We start from the raw sequence: 21,901 nt of genomic DNA, 5'->3' as shown, positions 1-21,901 counted from the left end.
TTGGGCATGCTGGGACAACATGCCCAATCATTCACATGCACACCCTGGAGCTCAGCATTGGAGAAGTGGTGGTGAAGGACCTGTGCTGATGTCACGATAATGTCACTGTAATGGCTGGAGCTTAGCAGAGAAGTGTTGGTGAAGGACCTGTGGTGTAATCAACTACAATGCGGGGGGCGTGACTATGTTAAAAAAGAATAATGCTTGATCTTGAGTGACAGTGACTGATCCCAGCAAAGTTCCGCCCCTATGACTGATTCCTAAGGTATGTACTAAGCATATAAAGTCTTTTTTTAAGATAAATAAATGGAATTTTTTTAAACTATGTAAGTGATGTACATTGCATCATGTAAACCTTTGGGAGTGGTTTAATATATATAAAAAAGACATAACAGGTTAAATACTTATATGTTCCCTGTTCCCATCTTATAAAATAAGAGGACCCGTAGATGGTCTATGTGACCCAGGCTTTTCAATACGGTATATAGCTTAGAAACACACAGTGAAAATGCCGGAGCCGAGTGTCCCCTAGGATAATTACAGGGACAAGACCTTCAAGGTGGAGAAAAATTCAAGTGTTCTTATATAGAAAAGGCTGCAGACCGAAAGACCGCTGCTGGAAAGCCTCGCAAATATATAAAAACCCCTTTATGCTCAGATTTACAAAAGACGGACAGCTAAGATGTAATAGTGGAGAAATCGCTAACATTGCAGAGATATCACACGGCTATTACCAGATAATTGCCTTCATTTACCGACATCACCATCAGCAGCACCATCGGCAGCACCATCGGCAGCACCATCGGCAGCACGCAGGTAAATGATGCAGCTCTAATGTGACGCCCCTGGACTATCAGGTCGTCACAGGGTATTGCACAATCTGCCCTCCCGTGCAATATCCACCTCCTTCTTGGTTATGGGTCCCCAACTACATGGTGTTGCCTACATCAGCTAATCAAAATCCTAGGTACACTCTGCACCACACCCACCAGTGGATGGTCTGAGTGGAATAGAGTCGCCCACTTGGGGGGGTTGGTTAGGGGAGGTCAAGAGTGGTTCAGTTGGAGAAGGAGAGAGTGAAGTGAGGAGGTCAGGAGCCGGGCTCCTTGGAAGTTATCTAGGTGGCAGACGGTGGTCTAGACCTAGTAGGAACTGGATCCCCGGTCGCAGGGGATCGTGACAAGGGGTACAGAACTGTTGAGGAGGACAGCCGGCGACCTTGCACCATCACCAGGCTGGGACCAAGGCACGATGGGGTACGCGGACCCTAGGTCAGGGAGTAGCTTCAGGCAACCTGACAATTTACCCGACGAGAACGGAGCCTTCAAGATCTGCTCTCCACCCACTCCAAAATCGGGGCACTAGCGCAACGAGAGGGATAGGACTTTCCACAAAAACGGTCCAGAAAATCCCAAGCGTGAACCCTGAGAGCAAGCTCCCACATTTTGCCATAGTGGGGAGCGGGACCCGACTAGTTCCATACTACCAGGACCAACAGAGAAGTAAACTTAGTGCCAGGAGGCAGGTCACAGATCACCAGGCAGCACCACTGGGGACGGGACCCGAACTAAACTCACCTCAGCGGCAGCGGTATCCAGAACTTTGGTTTATCAAGTTGTCAGTGTCAGCTTTATGGACTGAGTGAGTACGCAAGTGACCCCTTCACTCCCCACGGCACTCCCCAATTACCATCACTGAGTCCCAGGGCATTCCCCCTACCTGTGGAGGGTTCTAACACCTGGCTGCCCCACTCCATCGCCCCCGGGTACTCCCAACAGCAGCGGTGGTACTCCACATTACAACAAACCACGGGTGGCGTCACGAACTCTAAACACAATCCCCTGTAAATACCCCCCTTCATTTGAGTGGCCGCACGACCCCCGGGTTCAGACACCCTTCGAGCCACCGCGGATCCAGATCCGAGCAGCCCGGCTGCTGACACGGGGGCGGCACAGTATTAGGTGGCAATGCGACACAAAGCCTTGTATTAGGAGACACACGCATTTTTAGAGCTCCTCTATATACGTACCCTGTGGTGGTCTATATGGGCGTTTAGGCTCTCTTTACTTCGGCTGCGGTATTCTTGACTTTTTGCAATCTTTTCTTTTCCCAGAGACAGCAGCTCCGATAATGCACACAGCAATGCGTCCACTTGTGACTTATTAATGACCACACTGCTACATTTATCCTGGTTTGCTCGAAGAATGTGCCAGGTGTCATCCAGGACATCCTAAAATAATGGATAATCATCATTACCGAGAGCCAGAACCTGTGCAAAAGCAGAACATAATCTGCATGTATAGCAATTACCATCACCTATGGCACTGATACTGAGGAGCCTGCGATTGCCCCTTACGCTCCCTGCAGAGCCTGCGCGGGGTGCTCCTTATCTCTACATACACAGTCGGCGTGATTCCCCTCTTTCTGCAGACGTATTGAGTGCCTTCTTCCCTACCTACACTCGCATACGGTTCAGCCCACAGTATGTGGTTTGCAGTGCCCTAAATTGGAACTTGTGGGCCCCAATTCAAAGTCTCCAACATGGCCCCCACTTGTCATGGGTTTTTAATATGACTGGTCTTCTCATATGGGTCCATTTAGACTCCAGACTCTGCGTGCTACTGCAACTATTGCATCCATTACTGTTACCTATAGTCCCATAGTCCAGGACGCTTTCCCCCCTCTCCATACTCCTTTGTGCACTATTTAATCTCCTCAGCCTCCCTGCTGCTATATCGAACACAATTATGATGGGTCTTTAATAGGACTGATCATCTCATATGAGCCCATCTACTGTGGGCTCAGAGAGCCACTGCAACCTGGGCACCATTAATAATACCTATAGTCCCATACACCAGGATGTTTCCCCCCTCTCCATACTCCTTTGTGTATTATTTAATCTCATCAGCCTCTCTGCTACTATATCTAACACAATTATCATGGGTCTTTATTAGGATTGGTCTTTTCATATGGGTCCTTCTAGGCTGCAGGCTCCCATTGTTACTGCAACCCTGGCACCCATTACTGTTACCTATAGTCCCATAGTCCAGGACGCTTTCCCCCCTCTCCATACTCCTTTATGCACTACTTAATCTCCTCAGCATCCCTGCTGCTATATCTAACACAATTGTGATGGGTCTTTAATAGGGCTGATCATCTCATATGAGCCCATCTAGGCTCTGAGAGCCACTGCAACCGGGGCACCATTAATGATACATATAGTCCCATAGACCAGGATGCTTCCCCCCTCTCCATACGTCTTCGTGTATTATTTAATCTCCTCAGCCTCTCTGCTACTATATCTAACACAATTATCATGGGTCTTTATTAGGATTGGTCTTCTCATATGGGTCCTTCTAGGCTGCAGGTTCCCATTGTTACTGCAACCCTGGCACCCATTACTGTTACCTATTGTCCCATAGTCCAGGATGCTTTCCCCCCTCTCCATACTCCTTTGTGCACTATTTAATCTCTTCAGCCTGCCTGCTGCTATATCTAACAAACAAAGAGGAGAATTGGAGAGCAGAAAAGGTCAAAAGAACGAGGAGCAGAGTGTTCTTTGATGTTGGACAGAAGCAGCAGAATAACTAGCTAGGTGAAGGAGTTATGCAGGCCATACAGCAGTGAATAATAATATTATAATAATAGTAATGCTTTCCATTCCAATATTAATTAAGTGACTTGGCATAACCCTATATTAGGATTGCTGGCACCTTTGTACCTAGGAAAGGATCAAAGTCAAAAAATCGTAAAAGCGCATGGTCCAGTATTCTCACCTCCAGCTTGTGGATATCCTGGTTGGAGCTTGTGGGGATGGAGAGTTTCTCTCCTCTCTCGTTCAAGGATGAAACTTGATTTTCAAAGCTCAGGAGTTCATTCTCATACGCAGCTGCGTCCTGTGAGAAAGCAAAAGTGTCTTCAAATACATCATTCTGTGTCCTTATATTGTCACTTATTATGGTTCTATAGGCACATCTACCAGGAAAGATCCTGGGCTGCAATGGGAATCTTCATGGCCTCATTTAACTGATATGTGACCCCTGAGTACAATATGGGAGAAGTATGAATAGGGGCCCCTATATTTTTTAGATAGACGATGGTTCACCCCATCATTCAGGCAGCAGCTATCTCTCCTAACTGATCCATACACAGGAGTTTTTCCTTGTCACGGGAGTGATGGGTAACTGGGCAGGGGCACCTAGACTGGCCCTCAGAATGGGGACCCTGCGCTGTCCCGTATCCCAGAGGTATGCTCAATGGTAGAAAGGTCTGGACTGCCAGCATGATCCAATCTCCTGTCCGTACCCTGGTCTAATATCCCCTCTCCCCCATCCCTGGGGAGTTCAGAGACCAAACTAACAAACCCCACGAATAAGGCACACAGGGGAGAACTAAAACTCATACACACTGCACTCAGATCCAGGGGAGAAGCAATACGTGCAGAAGAAGAAATAAAACCCAGGGTGAAAATAAACGGACAGAGATATTTAGAAAACCACACGGGATCACACAACAGACCATCAGTAACTGGAACCACGCAAAAGACCAGAATCACTGGAGCAAAGCTGAAGCTATCGGCGATGGGAAACTGCATCCAGCACCTTATAAAAGGGTGAAGACGGCTGTGAGTGGTCATAAGCAACCTGAGCTCCTAACAACAGCTCACAAGCCAGCAGGAATTAACTCCTGTAGTACTGATGATAAGTGAACATGAAACAGCCGACACCCGACTCTGGCTGAGCAACTAAGAGACATCAGGTTGCCTGTCAGACTCTGTAGTGTGAACAGAGTCCCATGCCGCCATGACATCCCATGAGTGCAGAGCAGAAAATTGCATGACATCCCTTTCCTGTATGCTCCTCTGTTCTCTACAAGAGAGCCTTAACCAGACTCCTCTGGCAATGGTTTATCTCAGGAAGAACAAAAAGATGGGCATTCAAAATTGGGCAAGCCGTATCCTTATGCCTCAGGGAAGAGTTGGGAGCCCGATACACATTAGACTGTCAGTTGAGTTCGTCAATATTGGTTTTAGGGATGGACGTTCGGTTTGGCGGCTGCAGACGGACTTTAGATAAAGTTCGGTTTGGGACTCGAACTTGACCTAAACCCCAATAGGGGTCACTAATTGGGCAGTTCGGGTCTCCGGCCACATGCAGCCAGCTATTCACAGATCAGTTCTGTGGCGGGTGGGCGGGGAGTTTCCATTTTTCTATCACTCACTTCTTCATCTCGGTGATTCCTTCCTAGGTTTGAGGCACTGGATGAAGCGTCATCAGCGAAACGTCTGTTGTGCTGTACTAGAAGGAGGAAGCCTGCTCTAGCCATTATCTTGTAACTGGGTAGTATTGTGTTTATTTTTCCTCTTTATATGAAGATATTCCTTACTATGTTGTATTTGAAAAGAAGTACCTGAATCAGCCCGGCCGCCTCGTTAATCCGTCTGGTGCCCAGTCGCTGTACGAGGTCATTTTTCTTCTTCACTAGGATATCGTACAACTGGCGAATGTCATTCTAGAATCAAATATTAAAAATAAAAAAAAAACATCAATATTTTCTGTAGGTTTTTGTATGGGTCTGTATGTTCTGCCATATTGACACAAGATGAAGCATCTGGTATTCTGGAAGGTTTCACAAAATAATTAGTCTTGAATAGGTTGTACGGGATTAGAAAAACATGGCCGTGTTCTTGGTTAAAGTTATGCCTCCAGTAATAATGATGAAAATTTTCCAATCGACAACTGGGCGTACACCACTGAACTTCTCTGTGGGTGCGGCCATATTTTGATTGGTCAGTGTCAGAAGAAAAAAAGCAAAGTCCTCGGAGGAGCTCGATGGTACACACCCAGTTGGTTGAAGGGGAAATTTGCACTATTATTTCCAGAGGGCATAACTTTGGGATGGAGGGGCACAAAAGAAAAAGAAAACTGTTTCAGCAACACTAGAGTAGCGGAAATTAGAGGAGGTACTGCGTCTAAAATTAAAATTCCAATCTAAGGTCTTCTTTAAAGAGTAGAAAGATAAAAAGGGAAAGGGAAGAATACCAGAGGAACAGCACAACGGCAAGATCTAAGACAACAGGCTCCAGCATTGCAAGTATTTCATGAAAAGAAAGACTTGACAACCCTGGTAGCCAATTGGGACCTCTGGGCCAAAAGAGGGCAGTTTTATATAAACCCCAAATGAGCCTTGGGCATTCACGGTAGGTGGCGTTCATACTACTGGAAGGGAAGGACTTAAAGAGGTTGTCCAGTACTTTTACATTGATGGCCTATCCTTAGAATAGGTCATCAATGTCTGATTGGCAGGGGTCCGACACTCGGCACCCCCGTCGATCAGCTGTTCTCTGTGCTCACAGCGGCAGGAAATGCTCAGTTCTGGAGCTGCTCCGTCAACTGATAGCGGCCGCGGCTGGGTACTGCACATCCGCCTATTATTGAATTTTAATGGGAGGCGGATGTGCCGTACCTGGTCGCATCAGTTGACAGAGTAACTCTGCAACTGAGCATTTCCAGTTACAGGCTGCCGCCGTCGACACCGAGAACAGCTGATCAGTGTGGGTGTGGGGTGTCGGATCAAGGCCGATGACTCATTGATGACCCATTCTAACGATAGACTATCAATGTTAAAGTAGCGGATAACCTCTTTAAACCTACCCCAAAATTTTGGTAACTGTGACTAGAACAGACAATATCAAGACAACTAGAGGATCCTCACTGATTGACCCCAATGACTTTTACCACCATACATGACACTGCCTCTCCATGCTACACAGACTTGTTTCTTCCTGCACAGGTAGCAGGAAGCATAACAAAATATTAGGGCAAAATCCTTGTAAGCGAAGGCTGAAAATGTAGCTGCAAAAAAGATGAATTATATTCCGATGCCTGAGCTAGACCTATATAGCAGCACAATTATTAAATTACCTATTCAAAATAACTTAAATGATTAGTAAATTAAAGAACTCGTAAAATGAATAATAAAAAAATAAATTCAGAATTTAGAAATTTGCTCAGGAATAAAAAATGAGCCAGATTTTCTTCTATAAACAGCGCCACATCTGTCCTGAGGCTGAGTCTGGTATTGCAGTTTGACCGCATTTGCAGCTCAGACAGGCGCCGCAAGTGAAAAGAAGCAAGGAAAGGTGGGAAACCAAAAGAACAAGGAGCTTGTTATAAAGGGGTCATGGGCAGTTATTACACCCAGGAATACAACAAATTATTCCAGGAAATCCATAATAAAGGAAATATCATTTTAATAGGTAAGGGGCATTTTGGAAAAATTAGGGTAGTGTGTTATTTATCATTATATATAATATACTGACAATGGGAATTATTCTGTGGCTGCACACACCTATCCATTAGCTGAAGGGTGTGATCGGGAAGTCGCCCACACACTCTCCTCTTCAGCCAATGTATTGTACACCCCAAAGTGTGAAAATCAACTACCCAGATTAAATACGGGGCCCATTACCTGGTAGTCATTGTGTTTGTCCAGTTCGCCTTCCATACTTTTGGATCTGGTCCTCACACTCCTGTGGACCTGAATGATCCAGTCCCTCAGGTCGCTGTAGCATTGGGACAGAGTGCTGGTGTGCGCACCCTCGTGGGTGATGGGCGATAACAGTGTGCTCATGTTGTAGCCCATTTCATCCCAAAGTGCATGCAAATCCTCCGCAAGTTTCTGAGAAAACATATAAATCATATTAGCTCATAAGCAAATAAAGGTAAATAAACTCATATGGGATATATAGTTTTGCATTGGAGATGCAGACACAAAACAGTAGGACTGTATAACTGTATAAAAAGTGTATTTTTGGGCGTTTAGGATTTGCACCCGGCATACCTCGTAGAAGGTCAGCTCGGCAGCCGCTTCCTCTCTGCTCAGGATATCCAGATCTAACGTCTCCTCGATGTTCTGCAGCATCTGGGACACTGAACACATCCACACAAAAAGAGCTCCGTGCAGATGTCTCGCACCCTCCTAAAAAACAGGATATCAATATAACCCAAAACCTAATTATAACCCCCTACTAAAGGACAGGTGACAAGTTACTGAGTGCCGGGGGTCCCACCACTGGCACCTTGACCAACAAGAGTGGGGGTCGAGCATTCTTGTCCTACTTCCCTTGCACATGCTTGACCACCACTCTATGCAGGCGTGGAATTTGGGACCTCCGATCTTGTCATGTGTGGACAGAGGACTATTGGTATTATGGGACAACCCAACTACATCAGTGGTCTATGGCCGCAACTAGAGCTCACTTGCCAAAATCCCCGGAGCCTCCTTTGAATTTTAGGCCAGTCATTGCGGTGCGACACATGATGTTAAGAAGGGCCTACTGATCAATAAAAGCACAGGAGATGGCCGCAGGTAGGAGGAATTTCTCCAGGTTCTGGTTGATGGCCATGGACGACCAATGTGGCCACTGGAATACGGTCCCGAGAATCGATTTGCTCAACACTTCTTACCTGAGTCAGGGAACCTGAGGCTTCTTCATTCAAAGCCTTGAGCCGGGAGAGGAAATGTTTGGATTCTTCTACTAGTGGCGATTTAATCGAGCTCCCAGGGATTCTTGATATAAAGCTGATCTTCACATCTTTTGCAGCCTAATATTTTAAGACATTAATGATAAGATTTCAGATTGATGGCGTCCATTCAGAAAGGTTAGAGTGGCCAAAATTTGGGTATAAGTCTGAGAAAGAATGATGTTTGGCATCAATAGCTTTCTAAAAAGACCAATGCTGTAGACTTACAGGTGGACACCACAATCTTACAAGACGACCTTAAGTTTTTTTTATTAATATCTTTAAATAAGACGTAATGAGATGGTCTATTGACATCCTACATTCATCACTAACTGCTCAATGGTCTAAAGGGGACTTTACACGCAGCGTCATCGCTAGCGATGTCGCTTGTGAAAACACCCGCCCCCGTTGTTTGTGCGTCACGGGCAAATCGCAGCGATTTGCCCATGACGCACAATATCGCTCGAAGCCATCACACATACTCACCTTCCTAGCGATGTCGCTTTGACGCCACACGAACCGCCCCTTTAGAAAAGAGGCTGTTCGCCGGTTAGTGAACAGCCTCTTTTCTAAAGGGGGGGGGTTCGTGCGGCGTCAGAGCGACGTCACCTGGCAGGCGTCCAATAGAAGCGGTGGGGCGGAGAGCAGCCGCATGGAAGTCACGGCCACCTCGTTGGCAGAAGACGCAGGTACGGTGTTGTTTGTCGTTCCTGGGTTGTCACACGTAGCGATGTGTGCTGCCTCAGGAACGATGAACAACCTGCGTCCTGCACGAGCAACGACATTTGAGAAATGGACGACGTGTCAACAATCAACGATTTGGTGAGTATTTTACATCGTTAGTGGTCGCTCGTACGTGTCACACACAACGACGTCGCTAACGAGGCCGGATGTGCGTCACAAATTCCGTGACCCCAACGACATCTCGTTAGCGATGTTGTTGCGTGTAACGGGGCCTTAAGGGTCCTTTTAATGGAGGGCAATGCCATATAGGCCTTTACCACCAACCACCATCAAGTCTGCATAAGGTTAGAGAATCTGGTTTGTGTCTGTATTAATTTTATTGTCTGACCATGGGTATGTATTGATTTGGAGGTATGGACGTTTGATTTAAGGTCTAAACTAATTCTGGAGTCTAGTCCAAGCTCTGAACTTATAATGGTCTGAATTTATTTAGGGGCCTGGTCTGAGATCAACCTTCCTTTTGGGGTCTGGTCTGGGGTTTGTTTGCTTCCTGGAAGTACAGAAAGTCTGTACAAGAATGAGCTCCCTCATATCTCCTCCTCTGCCATTACTAAATAAATGGAAAAGATGGACGCTCTGCATATGGGCCCATGGAGACGGTCAGCCCACACTTGATCTTTTATAACGAGTAGTCAAATAATAACTGGATTCTATGGGTCCTACTTAAAGGCCTCCATATACATTGTATAAAAGTCAAAAGAACCCATTGATTTTGGTCATATTGGTCGACCATCTAATGTGTATGGGGACCTTCTAATTGTCCCTCGACAGATTACATTTAGGGACAGAAGGATCAAGCGATTAAAGTTCAATCACTCATTCCTTTTCGTCAGGCGGGGAGAGGAGTCTGGCCTAGCTGAGTGTCCCTGTGTATGAAGGAGTCTGGAGATATAGCCGACAGCCAAGTAAATGATTGGCCGACAGTCACCTAATGTGTAAGGCTGGCTTAAGACTTTAACCAAAATAGTTCTATAGGTATTCAATAATAATAAAGTGTCTTAAGAAGAAGGTGGTTAAAAAAGCGATGGCCTACAATTCTAATAGTATCACATCACAAGAGAAGACTTACATGGGCTTCGGAATCATGTCTAGAAGATGTCGCCTTCATCCGGTAGGACAGCTCCTTCTGTAGATACAGCCACTTGCTCCAAGTAATATCTTCAATCACAGACATGGGAATTTTGCTTCGAGCCTTCGTGGGAGTTGATGGGACAACCCCAGCAGGGCTTCTAAAGGGAATAATGTAATAATAATGGCTCATAATATATATATATATATTTAATTTATTATCGGTCCCCCTAGGAAACATGAACCCATGAACCTGTAATTACTTATATAATACCCTGCTTTACTAGGGTATTGCAGTGCATTGTAAAATTTGTAAAAGAACTCATCTCCTATAAGGTGGAACTTCATAGTTGTACAAACATGGCTGACACGCGAATCCTAAAGAGACCTCTGGACTGTCATGACAATAGCATTAGCAGTTGGCAATAGTGTTGTATGGACAGGGGGCGATGACCTTGGCCTTTTTCCAACCTCTTAAATGTTACTGTCGAGACTGACAGTGGCATCTATGGGCTAAACAACTGTAAGTAGAGCTACCTCCATTCGTTAGACTCAGATACTGGCTGTACAAAACAGCCAAAACCAATACTGTAACGCTCACGACCAGTGTAGGGGCAGTAACTGGGATTAGTGGACCTACTGGACCACAGAGAGGACCTGGGCTTACTTCTTAGTGGGAGGGGCATAACTAAGCGCCCACCACGAGGCGGACACCAGGTACCACTCCCAGGGCAGTGACCGGGACTGTAGCAGTTGACACCCAGGACAGAAGACAGACTCAGGTATAGACGGGTACAGGCAGGGTGACTGAGGCAGGCTGGACAGGCAGGTATGGGCAGGAATGGTTGGCATGGCAGGGGCACGTGGTATGGGAAGTCAGATACTAGAGATGAACACAGGGTTAATGGGACCTGAAAACTAGCTAGCAGACTGATACACTGACTAACAATGTGTTGCCGAGGCACCTCCCCTAATCGGAGGGTGCCTTAAATACACAGTGCCACTCTTCATAGACTGAGAGGCATTTCCTGGAAATGGCATGCTGGCCCTTTAAGAGGAGGGTCGGTGTGCACATGTGTGTCTTAGGTGCACTCCCAGGACCCCTGTGCGGCATGTACAGGGCCTGGGAGGAGAAGGAGGCAGCAGCACATGAGGATGGCCAGGGGAGTGTGGGGAACACATGGCCCAGCCGGGGCAGTGAGTAAGTTGGTGTGTCTACAGAGACGCTGCTGCTATACACACTGTATTGAGTGGAATCAGCTCCTCTCCACTTATGTACTAGGTTTTTAGGAAAAATCCAAGTAATAATGCCCTACTTCCATCAATAAATGTCCCTCCGTCTACATTGTATGGGGGCCTCGAAACTTATGTCCTAACAGATGATAGCAGGAAAACAAAAAAAAAATTGTGGATGTTGATTTACAAAGTATGATGTTTTTTTCCTGGCGGATAAGCCACTGCCGGGGCATCTGCTTTCTGCTCTCTCCATTGAACACTCATTAGCGTGCACATGTACGAGACAATCAGGAGACACTGTTGTCAGCTGAGCAAGGGTGCAAAGGTGTATGTGCACCATCCTAGCAGTGCGCCACCCCCGAAGACCATCTATCTAGTGCAATGTTACAGTATTACCTTGGCTGTGATGGGTCGGAGGCCTCCCGATTTGGTTTTGTGATTTCAGTTGGACGTTTTTTACTTGTAGCTTCTGTGCTGATGACCTACAGAGGAGAAAATGGAAACGATTACCTTAAGTGGACATTTCACTCGGTCAAAAATGACTGTTTGTTTTTCTTATTTTATTTTCACCACTCCCCTGACTAATCAATTTTTTTTTTAGGCAGTATCAGATATACAGGCCAATTTATTTAGTGCTAATTTTCACCAAGAATACAAGACAAACAAGATCCTCTGGGGCGTGTCTTAAGGCTCCTCTGCATAATTACCTGTGAGCCACGCCCCATTGGTAAAGTCTGTAAAACTTAGTACAGTACTAACTAAACAAAAAGGTCCATATCTTTGGAAACATATGGTGGTTTTGAAAAAAAACAACGAAAAATCAGAGGAGCAGCTTGAATAAAATGAGACAAACACTGGTCCCTTTTGATCTGATGACAGGGCACAGTATTATCAGCCTTTAGACACAGGCCGGCTACCGTAGGTTAGAAAGTACATCTCTGTGAAATATAAGAAAGCCTAAACCCTGCATCCATATTGCAAAACCAATCAAAGTCTATGGATCACCATTTTTAAGGGAGAATATGGCATCATAGAGTGGCACATTCGGTGCATAATACATAGTGACAGGCTCATGAGGGTTTAGTCACTAGGTATTCTTTTCTGTCAATTTCCAAAAATTTATATTTTAATTAATATTGGTTTCTTCAAAAACAGTGATACAACTGAGATACATGTAAGTGTCATGATGACTATGGGATAGCGGGAACCTGGGTTCCTAAGCTGTCCCTCAAGCTAGAGGGCCCTATGCTATCCCTAATCTCAGGAATACTTCTGATAGTGGAGAGGCCCGAGTCGCCTTCCTGGTCCTGCTCCTCACTAGTTCTGATCTGATTCCCCCTCCCCCAGGGAGGGACAGGATAGGAGTGTGATGAAACCGACAGATAAAGACAGACAAGGGAAAAAACAAAACTCAGTCACACAACACGCACACACAAAGGTAAAGACAATAAGAGATTCAGGAGGAAAACAAGAGCAAGAAGGAAGTACAAAATAACAGGGGTAAACGCCACAACTGAATCAAGCAATAAGCACAACTATCTCCAGAATGTCTGGGACACTACACTTCACAGGCCAACAAAGGCAAACTATAGCTGCCATGGGTAGAAGGATTCAACCAGCATAAATAGGAGTGGAACAGATGTGATAGACCTCCTGACAAAATATGATCAATGGAGCAAGCAGACCAGCAGAGATAAGCTCTTGCTATCTTGCCTATGAATCAGCACATCAGGTCAACATCCAAGTCTGCAGTGTGGATCCCAGACACCAGAGAAACCATCAGAGTGTCAGAATCTGCAATCTGAACACAGTCCTATGACAGTGGCAAAGTTTGTGCAAAACTCCGTGTGACAATAAGACACTTTATTATGAGATTTGTGAACCTTGGTTTGTACATCGCAAGAATATGAATTAAAGAAAGAGAAGTGATATCTTACGTGGGTCTTCTCAACAGACTCAGCAGTTTTGGCAGGTAATGAGTGCGGCAGCTTCTCCTCCTTTACTCCATTATGGATCTGCGGAAAGAAGGGAATTTTGTTTACTTACCGTAAATTCCTTTTCTTCTAGCTCCAATTGGGAGACCCAGACAATTGGGTGTATAGGCTATGCCTCCGGAGGCCGCACAAAGTATTACACTAAAAGTGTAAAGCCCCTCCCCTTCTGCCTATACACCCCCCGTGCTCCCACGGGCTCCTCAGTTTTGGTGCAAAAGCAAGAAGGAGGAAAAAATTATAAACTGGTTTAAAGTAAATTCAATCCGAAGGAATATCGGAGAACTGAAACCATTCAACATGAACAACATGTGTACACAAAAAAACAGGGGCGGGTGCTGGGTCTCCCAATTGGAGCTAGAAGAAAAGGAATTTACGGTAAGTAAACAAAATTCCCTTCTTCTTTGTCGCTCCATTGGGAGACCCAGACAATTGGGACGTCCAAAAGCAGTCCCTGGGTGGGTAAATAATACCTCATAATAGAGCCGTAACGGCTCCGTCCTACAGGTGGGCAACCGCCGCCTGAAGGACTCGCCTACCTAGGCTGGCATCCGCCGAAGCATAGGTATGCACCTGATAGTGTTTCGTGAAAGTGTGCAGGCTCGACCAGGTAGCCGCCTGACACACCTGCTGAGCCATAGCCTGGTGCCTCAAAGCCCAGGACGCACCCACGGCTCTGGTAGAATGGGCCTTCAGCCCTGAGGGAACCGGAAGCCCAGCTGAACGGTAAGCTTCGAGAATTGGTTCCTTGATCCACCGAGCCAGGGTTGATTTGGAAGCCTGTGACCCTTTACGCTGGCCAGCGACAAGGACAAAGAGTGCATCCGAGCGGCGCAGGGGCGCCGTACGAGAAATGTAGAGTCTGAGTGCTCTCACCAGATCTAACAAGTGCAAATCCTTTTCACATTGGTGAATTGGATGAGGGCAAAAAGAGGGTAAGGAGATATCCTGATTGAGATGAAAAGGGGTTACCACCTTAGGGAGAAATTCCGGAACCGGACGCAGAACCACTTTGTCCTGGTGAAACACCAGGAAAGGGGCTTTGCATGACAGTGCTGCTAGCTCAGACACTCTCCGAAGTGAAGTGACTGCTACTAGGAAAACCACTTTCTGCGAAAGGCGTGCGAGAGAAATATCCCTCATTGGCTCGAACGGTGGTTTCTGAAGAACCATCAGCACCCTGTTCAGATCCCAGGGTTCCAACGGACGTTTGTAAGGAGGGACGATGTGACAAACCCCCTGCAGGAACGTGCGTACCTGTGGAAGTCTGGCCAAGCGCTTCTGAAAAAACACAGAGAGCGCAGAGACTTGTCCCTTAAGGGAGCCAAGCGACAAACCCTTTTCCAATCCGGACTGAAGAAAGGACAGAAAAGTGGGCAAGGCAAATGGCCAGGGAGAAAAACCCTGATCAGAGCACCACGACAGGAATATTTTCCACGTCCTGTGGTAGATCTTGGCGGACGTTGGTTTCCTAGCCTGTCTCATAGTGGCAATGACCTCTTGAGATAATCCTGAAGACGCTAAGATCCAGGACTCAATGGCCACACAGTCAGGTTGAGGGCCGCAGAATTCAGATGGAAAAACGGCCCTTGAGACAGCAAGTCTGGTCGGTCTGGTAGTGCCCACGGTTGGCCGACCGTGAGATGCCACAGATCCGGGTACCACGACCTCCTCGGCCAGTCTGGAGCGACGAGGATGGCGCGGCGGCAGTCGGTCCTGATCTTGCATAACACTCTGGGCAACAGTGCCAGCGGAGGAAACACATAAGGGAGTTGAAACTGCGACCAATCCTGAACTAAGGCGTCTGCCGCCAGAGCTCTGTGATCGTGAGAACGTGCTATGAATGCCGTGACCTCGTTGTTGTGCCGGGACGCCATTAGGTCGACGTCCGGCATCCCCCAGCGGCAACAGATCTCCTGAAACACGTCCGGGTGAAGGGACCATTCCCCTGCGTCCATGCCCTGGCGACTGAGAAAATCCGCTTCCCAGTTTTCCACGCCCGGGATGTGAACTGCGGAGATGGTGGAGGCCGTGGCTTCCACCCACATCAAAATCCGCCGGACTTCCTGGAAGGCTTGCCGACTGCGTGTTCCTCCTTGGTGGTTGATGTAAGTCACCGCTGTGGAGTTGTCCGACTGAATTCGGATCTGCTTGCCTTCCAGCCACTGCTGGAACGCTTTTAGGGCCAGATACACTGCCCTGATCTCCAGAACATTGATCTGAAGTGATGACTCTTGCCGAGTCCACGTACCCTGAGCCCTGTGGTGGAGAAAAACTGCTCCCCACCCTGACAGACTCGCGTCCGTCGTGACCACCGCCCAGGATGGGGGTAGGAAGGATTTCCCCTTCGATAATGAAGTGGGATGAAGCCACCACCGAAGGGAAGCTTTGGTTGCCTGAGAGAGGGAGACGCTCCTGTCGAGGGACGTCGGCTTCCTGTCCCATTTGCGTAGGATGTCCCATTGAAGAGGACGCAGGTGAAACTGCGCGAAAGGGACTGCCTCCATTGCTGCCACCATCTTCCCCAGGAAGTGCATGAGGCGCCTCAAGGGGTGTGACTGACCCTGAAGGAGAGATTGCACCCCCGTCTGTAGTGAACGCTGCTTGTTCAGCGGAAGCTTCACTATCGCTGAGAGGGTATGAAACTACATGCCAAGATATGTCAGCGATTGGGCCGGTGTCAGATTTGACTTTGGAAAGAAGGGAATTTTGTTTACTTACCGTAAATTCCTTTTCTTCTAGCTCCAATTGGGAGACCCAGACAATTGGGTGTATAGCTACTGCCTCCGGAGGCCACACAAAGCATTACACTTAAAAGTGTAAGGCCCCTCCCCTTCTGCCTATACACCCCCCGTGGGATCACGGGTTCCTCAGTTTTAGTGCCAAAGCAAGAAGGAGGAAAGCCAATAACTGGTTTAAGAACAAATTCAATCCGAAGGAACATCGGAGAACCGAAACCATTCAACATGAACAACATGTGTACCCGAAAAAACAAAAATCCCTAAGCAAACAGGGGGGGTGCTGGGTCTCCCAATTGGAGCTAGAAGAAAAGGAATTTACGGTAAGTAAACAAAATTCCCTTCTTCTTTGTCGCTCCATTGGGAGACCCAGACAATTGGGACGTCCAAAAGCAGTCCCTGGGTGGGTATAATAACCCCTCGTGATAGGACCGTAAAAACAGCCCTACCCTACAGGTGGGCCGTCGCCGCCTGAAGGACTTGTCTACCTAGGCTGGCGTCCGCCGAAGCGTAGGTATGCACTTGATAGTGTTTGGTAAAAGTGTGCAGACTCGACCAGGTAGCCGCCTGGCACACCTGCTGAGCCGTAGCCTGGTGTCGTAATGCCCAGGACGCACCCACGGCTCTGGTAGAATGGGCCTTCAGCCCTGAGGGAACCGGAAGCCCAGCAGAACGGTAGGCTTCAAGAATTGGTTCCTTGATCCACCGAGCCAGGGTGGATTTGGAAGCTTGCGACCCTTTGCGCTGACCAGCGACAAGGACAAAGAGTGCATCCGAGCGGCGCAGGGGCGCCGTGCGGGAAATGTAGATCCTGAGCGCTCTCACGAGATCCAACAAATGCAAATCCTTTTCACATTGATGAACTGGATGAGGGCACAAGGAAGGCAAGGAGATATCCTGATTAAGATGAAACGGGGATACCACCTTAGGGAGAAACTCCGGAATAGGGCGCAAAACCCCTTGTCCTGGTGAATCACCAGGAAGGGAGATTTGCATGACAGCGCTGCTAGCTCGGACACTCTCCGGAGAGACGTGACCGCTACTAGAAAGGCCACTTTCTGTGAAAGGCGAGAAAGGGAAACATCCCTCATAGGCTCGAAAGGCGGCTTCTGAAGAACAATTAGAACCCTGTTCAGATCCCAGGGCTCTAACGGCCGCTTGTAAGGAGGGACGATATGACAGACCCCTTGCAGGAACGTGCGTACCTGAGGAAGTCGTGCTAGGCGCTTCTGAAAAAATACAGATAGCGCTGAGACTTGCCCCTTGAGGGAGCCGAGCGACAAACCTTTTTCCAACCCGGATTGCAGGAAGGAAAGAAAAGTAGGCAATCTAAATGGCCAGGGAGAGACTCCCTGAGCAGAGCACCAAGACAAGAATATTTTCCACGTCCTGTGGTATATCTTGGCGGAGGTAGGTTTTCTGGCCTGTCTCATGGTGGCAATGACTTCTTGAGACAATCCTGAACCCGCTAGGATCCAGGACTCAATGGCCACACAGTCAGGTTCAGGGCCGCAGAATTCTGATGGAAAAACGGCCCTTGAGACAGCAAGTCTGGTCGGTCTGGTAGTGCCCACGGTTGGCCTACTGCGAGGTGCCACAGATCCGGGTACCACGACCTCCTTGGCCAGTCTGGAGCGACGAGGATGGCGCGGCGGCAGTCGGACCTGATCTTGCGCAGCACTCTGGGCAACAGAGCCAGAGGTGGAAACACATAAGGAAGCCGGAACTGCGACCAATCTTGAACTAAGGCGTCTGCCGCCAGAGCTCGGTGATCGTGAGACCGTGCCATGAAAACTGGGACCTTGTTGTTGTGCCGAGACGCCATTAGGTCGACGTCCGGCATCCCCCAGCGGCGACAGATCTCTTGAAACACGTCCGGGTGAAGAGACCATTCCCCTGCGTCCATACCCTGGCGACTGAGGAAGTCTGCTTCCCAGTTGTCCACGCCTGGGATGTGAACTGCGGATATGGTGGAAGCCGTGTCTTCCACCCACGTCAGAATCCGCCGGACTTCCTGGAAGGCTTGCCGACTGCGAGTTCCTCCTTGGTGGTTGATGTATGCCACCGCTGTGGAGTTGTCCGACTGAATACGGATCTGCTTGCCTTCCAGCCACTGCTGGAAGACTTGTAGGGCAAGATACACTGCTCTGATCTCCAGAACGTTGATCTGAAGAGTGGACTCTTGCTGAGTCCACGTACCTTGAGCCCTGTGGTGGAGAAAGACTGCTCCCCACCCTGACAGACTCGCATCTGTCGTCACTACCGCCCAGGATGGGGGTAGGAAGGATTTCCCTTTCGACAATGAGGTGGGAAGCAGCCACCATCGAAGAGAATCCTTGGCCGCCTGAGAGAGAGAGACGTTGCTGTCGAGGGACTTTGACCTCCCGTCCCATTGGCGGAGAATGTCCCATTGTAGTGGACGCAGATGAAACTGCGCGAAAGGGACTGCCTCTATTGCTGCCACCATCTTCCCTAGGAAGTGCATGAGGCGTCTCAAGGGGTGTGACTGACCTTGAAGGAGAGATTGCACCCCTGTCTGCAATGAACGCTGTTTGACAAGCGGAAGCTTCACTATCGCTGAGAGAGTATGAAACTCCATGCCAAGATATGTTATCGACTGGGTCGGGGTTAGATTCGACTTGGAAAAGTTGATGATCCACCCGAAACCCTGGAGGGTCTCCAGCGCCACGTTCAGGCTGTGTTGGCATGCCTCTTGAGAAGGCGCCTTGACCAGCAGATCGTCTAAGTAAGGGATCACGGAGTGTCCCTGAGAGTGTAGGACTGCAACTACAGCTGCCATGACTTTGGTGAAGACCCGTGGGGCTGTCGCCAGACCAAAAGGCAGGGCTACGAACTGAAGGTGTTCGTCTCCTATAACGAAGCGTAGAAAACTCTGATGCTCTGGAGCAATCGGTACGTGGAGATAAGCATCCTTGATGTCTATCGATGCTAGGAAATCTCCTTGAGACATTGCGGCGATGACGGATCGGAGGGATTCCATCCGGAACCGTCTGGTTCTCACGTGGTTGTTGAGAAGTTTTAGGTCCAGAACGGGACGGAAAGACCCGTCCTTTTTTGGTACCACAAACAAATTGGAGTAAAAACCGTGACCTTGCTCTTGAAGAGGAACAGGGATCACCACTCCTTCCGCCTTTAGAGTGCACACCGCCTGCAGGAGAGCATCGGCTCGGTCGGGAGGCGGAGACGTTCTGAAGAATCGAGTTGGAGGACGAGAACTGAACTCTATCCTGTACCCGTGAGACAGAATGTCTCGCACCCAACGGTCTTGGACCTGTGGCAGCCAAATGTCGCCAAAGCGGGAGAGCCTGCCACCGACCGAGGATGCGGAGGGAGGAGGCCGGAAGTCATGAGGAAGCCGCCTTGGTAGCGGGTCTTCCGGCTGTCTTTTTTGGGCGTGACTGAGCCCGCCAAGAATCTGAACTCCTCTGATCCTTTTGAGTCCTTTTGGACGAGGAGAATTGGGACCTGCCCGAACCTCGAAAGGACCGAAACCCCGACTGTCCCCTCCTCTGTTGGGGTTTGTTTTGTCTGGGCTGAGGTAAGGATGAATCCTTACCCTTGGACTGTTTAATGATTTCATCCAAGCGCTCACCAAACAGCCGGTCACCAGAAAATGGCAAACTGGTTAAACATTTTTTGGAAGCAGAATCTGCTTTCCATTCCCTTAACCACAAGGCTCTGCGTAAAACCACGGAGTTGGCAGATGCCACTGCCGTACGGCTCGTAGAGTCCAGGACAGCATTAATCGCGTAAGACGCAAATGCAGACATTTGAGAGGTTAAGGATGCCACCTGCGGAACAGATGTACGTGTGACCGTGTCAATCTGTGCAAGACCAGCTGAAATAGCTTGGAGTGCCCATACGGCTGCGAATGCAGGAGCAAACGACGCGCCGATAGCTTCATAGATGGATTTCAACCAGAGCTCCATCTGTCTGTCAGTGGCATCTTTAAGTGCAGCCCCATCCTCCACTGCAACTATGGATCTAGCCGCAAGCCTGGAGATAGGGGGATCCACCTTGGGACACTGGGTCCAGCTCTTGACCACGTCAGGAGGAAAGGGATAACGTGTATCCTTAAGCCGTTTGGAGAAACGCTTATCTGGATAAGCGTGGTGTTTCTGGACTGACTCTCTAAAGTCAGAATGGTCCAGAAAAGTACTTAATTTACGCTTGGGATATCTGAAATGGAATTTCTCCTGCTGTGAAGCTGACTCCTCCACTTGAGGAGCTGGGGGAGAAATATCCAACATTTTATTGATGGACGCGATAAGATCGTTCACTATGGCGTCACCATCAGGAGTATCTAGATTGAGAGCGGTCTCAGGATCAGAATCCTGATCAGCTACCTCCGGCTCATCACACAGAGAATCCTCCTGCTGAGAGCCTGACCAGTGAGATGATGTAGAGGGCCGCTCATAGCGAGCTCTCTTAGGCTGTCTGGGACTGTCGTCCGTGTCAGAGCCATCACCCTGGGATGCGTGGGACACCCCCGGAGCCCGGAACTGTTCCAACTGAGGGGGGCCAGGGAGCAATGAATCAACAGTGCCCATGGTCTGAGTTACTGGTCTAGACTGCAAAGTTTCTAGAATCTGAGACATAGTCACAGATAATCTATCAGCAAAGACTGCAAACTCTGTCCCCGTCACCTGGACAGTATTCACAGGTGGATCTCTCTGGGACACCTCCAGCAGAGGCCCTGGCCGAGCAGGGAGCACCAGGACCGAACACTGCACACAATGGGGGTCAGTGGAACCTGCCGGTAGAACAGCCTCACAAGCGGTGCAAGCAGCATAAAAAGCCTGTGCCTTGGCACCCCTTTTTTTGCGGACGACATGCTGTATTCTCCACAGAGCAATCCAGGAGGGTATATAGCCAAGAATCACCAGCGACCGTTTAGTGCAATGTATAGCATGCAAGCATAAAAATACAAATGAACACTTTCACTAGTGGGATCAGCACCGGAGGGTGCCGCTTACCGCCCGCTAAAAGCGGGTGTGTAGTCGCCAGAATCCCGTGCCTGGGTCTCCCAGAACTTGTCTCCCCTTTCCAGCTCAGCCTGCACACAGGAATGGCTGCCGGCGTTCTGTGAAGAGGGGCGGACCGTGGGCGTGCCTCAGACAAAGTGCGGGAAACTGGCTTCCCACTGTGCTCAATGTGAGGGCTGGAGTATGTAAAGCAGATTCCAGCCCTCGGCGCTGACTTTCTGTATAGCGTCCCGCCCTTCCCCTGACTGGCAGGCCTGGGGGCGGGAACGAAACGGAACTAGGCCGCAAAAGCCGGGGACTCTAGTAAAAAGCGCGGCCGACAAATATGCACGGCCAGCGCGGAAGTCCCCGGCGCACCACAAGTCCCAGCCGCGTCGCAGTAAAAACTGTCAGCAGGGGCCGGCGCGGCAGTTCCCCACACACTAACTCCCTTAGCAAGCTGTGGAAGTGTGGCACAAGCGCAGCAGCGCTATTGTCCCCGGCGCACTAACACACCCAGCAATGCTGCAGTGTGTGCGCGGTCTGTACGGGGACACAGAGTACCTTGGCGTAGCAGGGCCCTGTCCCTGACGATACTCCGCTCCATATCCAGC

At 48.8% G+C, this 21,901-nt stretch overlaps 1 protein-coding gene across 2 annotated transcripts in view; it reads right to left on the bottom strand.

The window, feature by feature from the left end:
• SYNE2 (spectrin repeat containing nuclear envelope protein 2) overlaps window positions 1-21,901 on the bottom strand; it is a 518,190-nt gene that overhangs the window by 120,624 nt on the left and 375,665 nt on the right. For both annotated transcript variants that reach the window (XM_075330437.1, XM_075330436.1), the window contains exons 67-75: window positions 13,511-13,588; window positions 11,970-12,055; window positions 10,339-10,498; window positions 8,469-8,606; window positions 7,843-7,980; window positions 7,471-7,680; window positions 5,410-5,511; window positions 3,777-3,896; window positions 2,030-2,230 (exon numbers count right to left, since the gene is read on the bottom strand). In XM_075330437.1, the coding sequence (XP_075186552.1) occupies window positions 2,030-2,230; window positions 3,777-3,896; window positions 5,410-5,511; window positions 7,471-7,680; window positions 7,843-7,980; window positions 8,469-8,606; window positions 10,339-10,498; window positions 11,970-12,055; window positions 13,511-13,588 (1,233 nt within the window). The remainder of the gene's footprint in view (window positions 1-2,029; window positions 2,231-3,776; window positions 3,897-5,409; window positions 5,512-7,470; window positions 7,681-7,842; window positions 7,981-8,468; window positions 8,607-10,338; window positions 10,499-11,969; window positions 12,056-13,510; window positions 13,589-21,901) is intronic.

Source organism: Anomaloglossus baeobatrachus, chromosome 12 (assembly GCF_048569485.1).
Source record: "Anomaloglossus baeobatrachus isolate aAnoBae1 chromosome 12, aAnoBae1.hap1, whole genome shotgun sequence".
Lineage (NCBI taxonomy): Eukaryota > Metazoa > Chordata > Amphibia > Anura > Aromobatidae > Anomaloglossus > Anomaloglossus baeobatrachus.
This window is presented reverse-complemented; position numbering and strand designations above follow the sequence as displayed.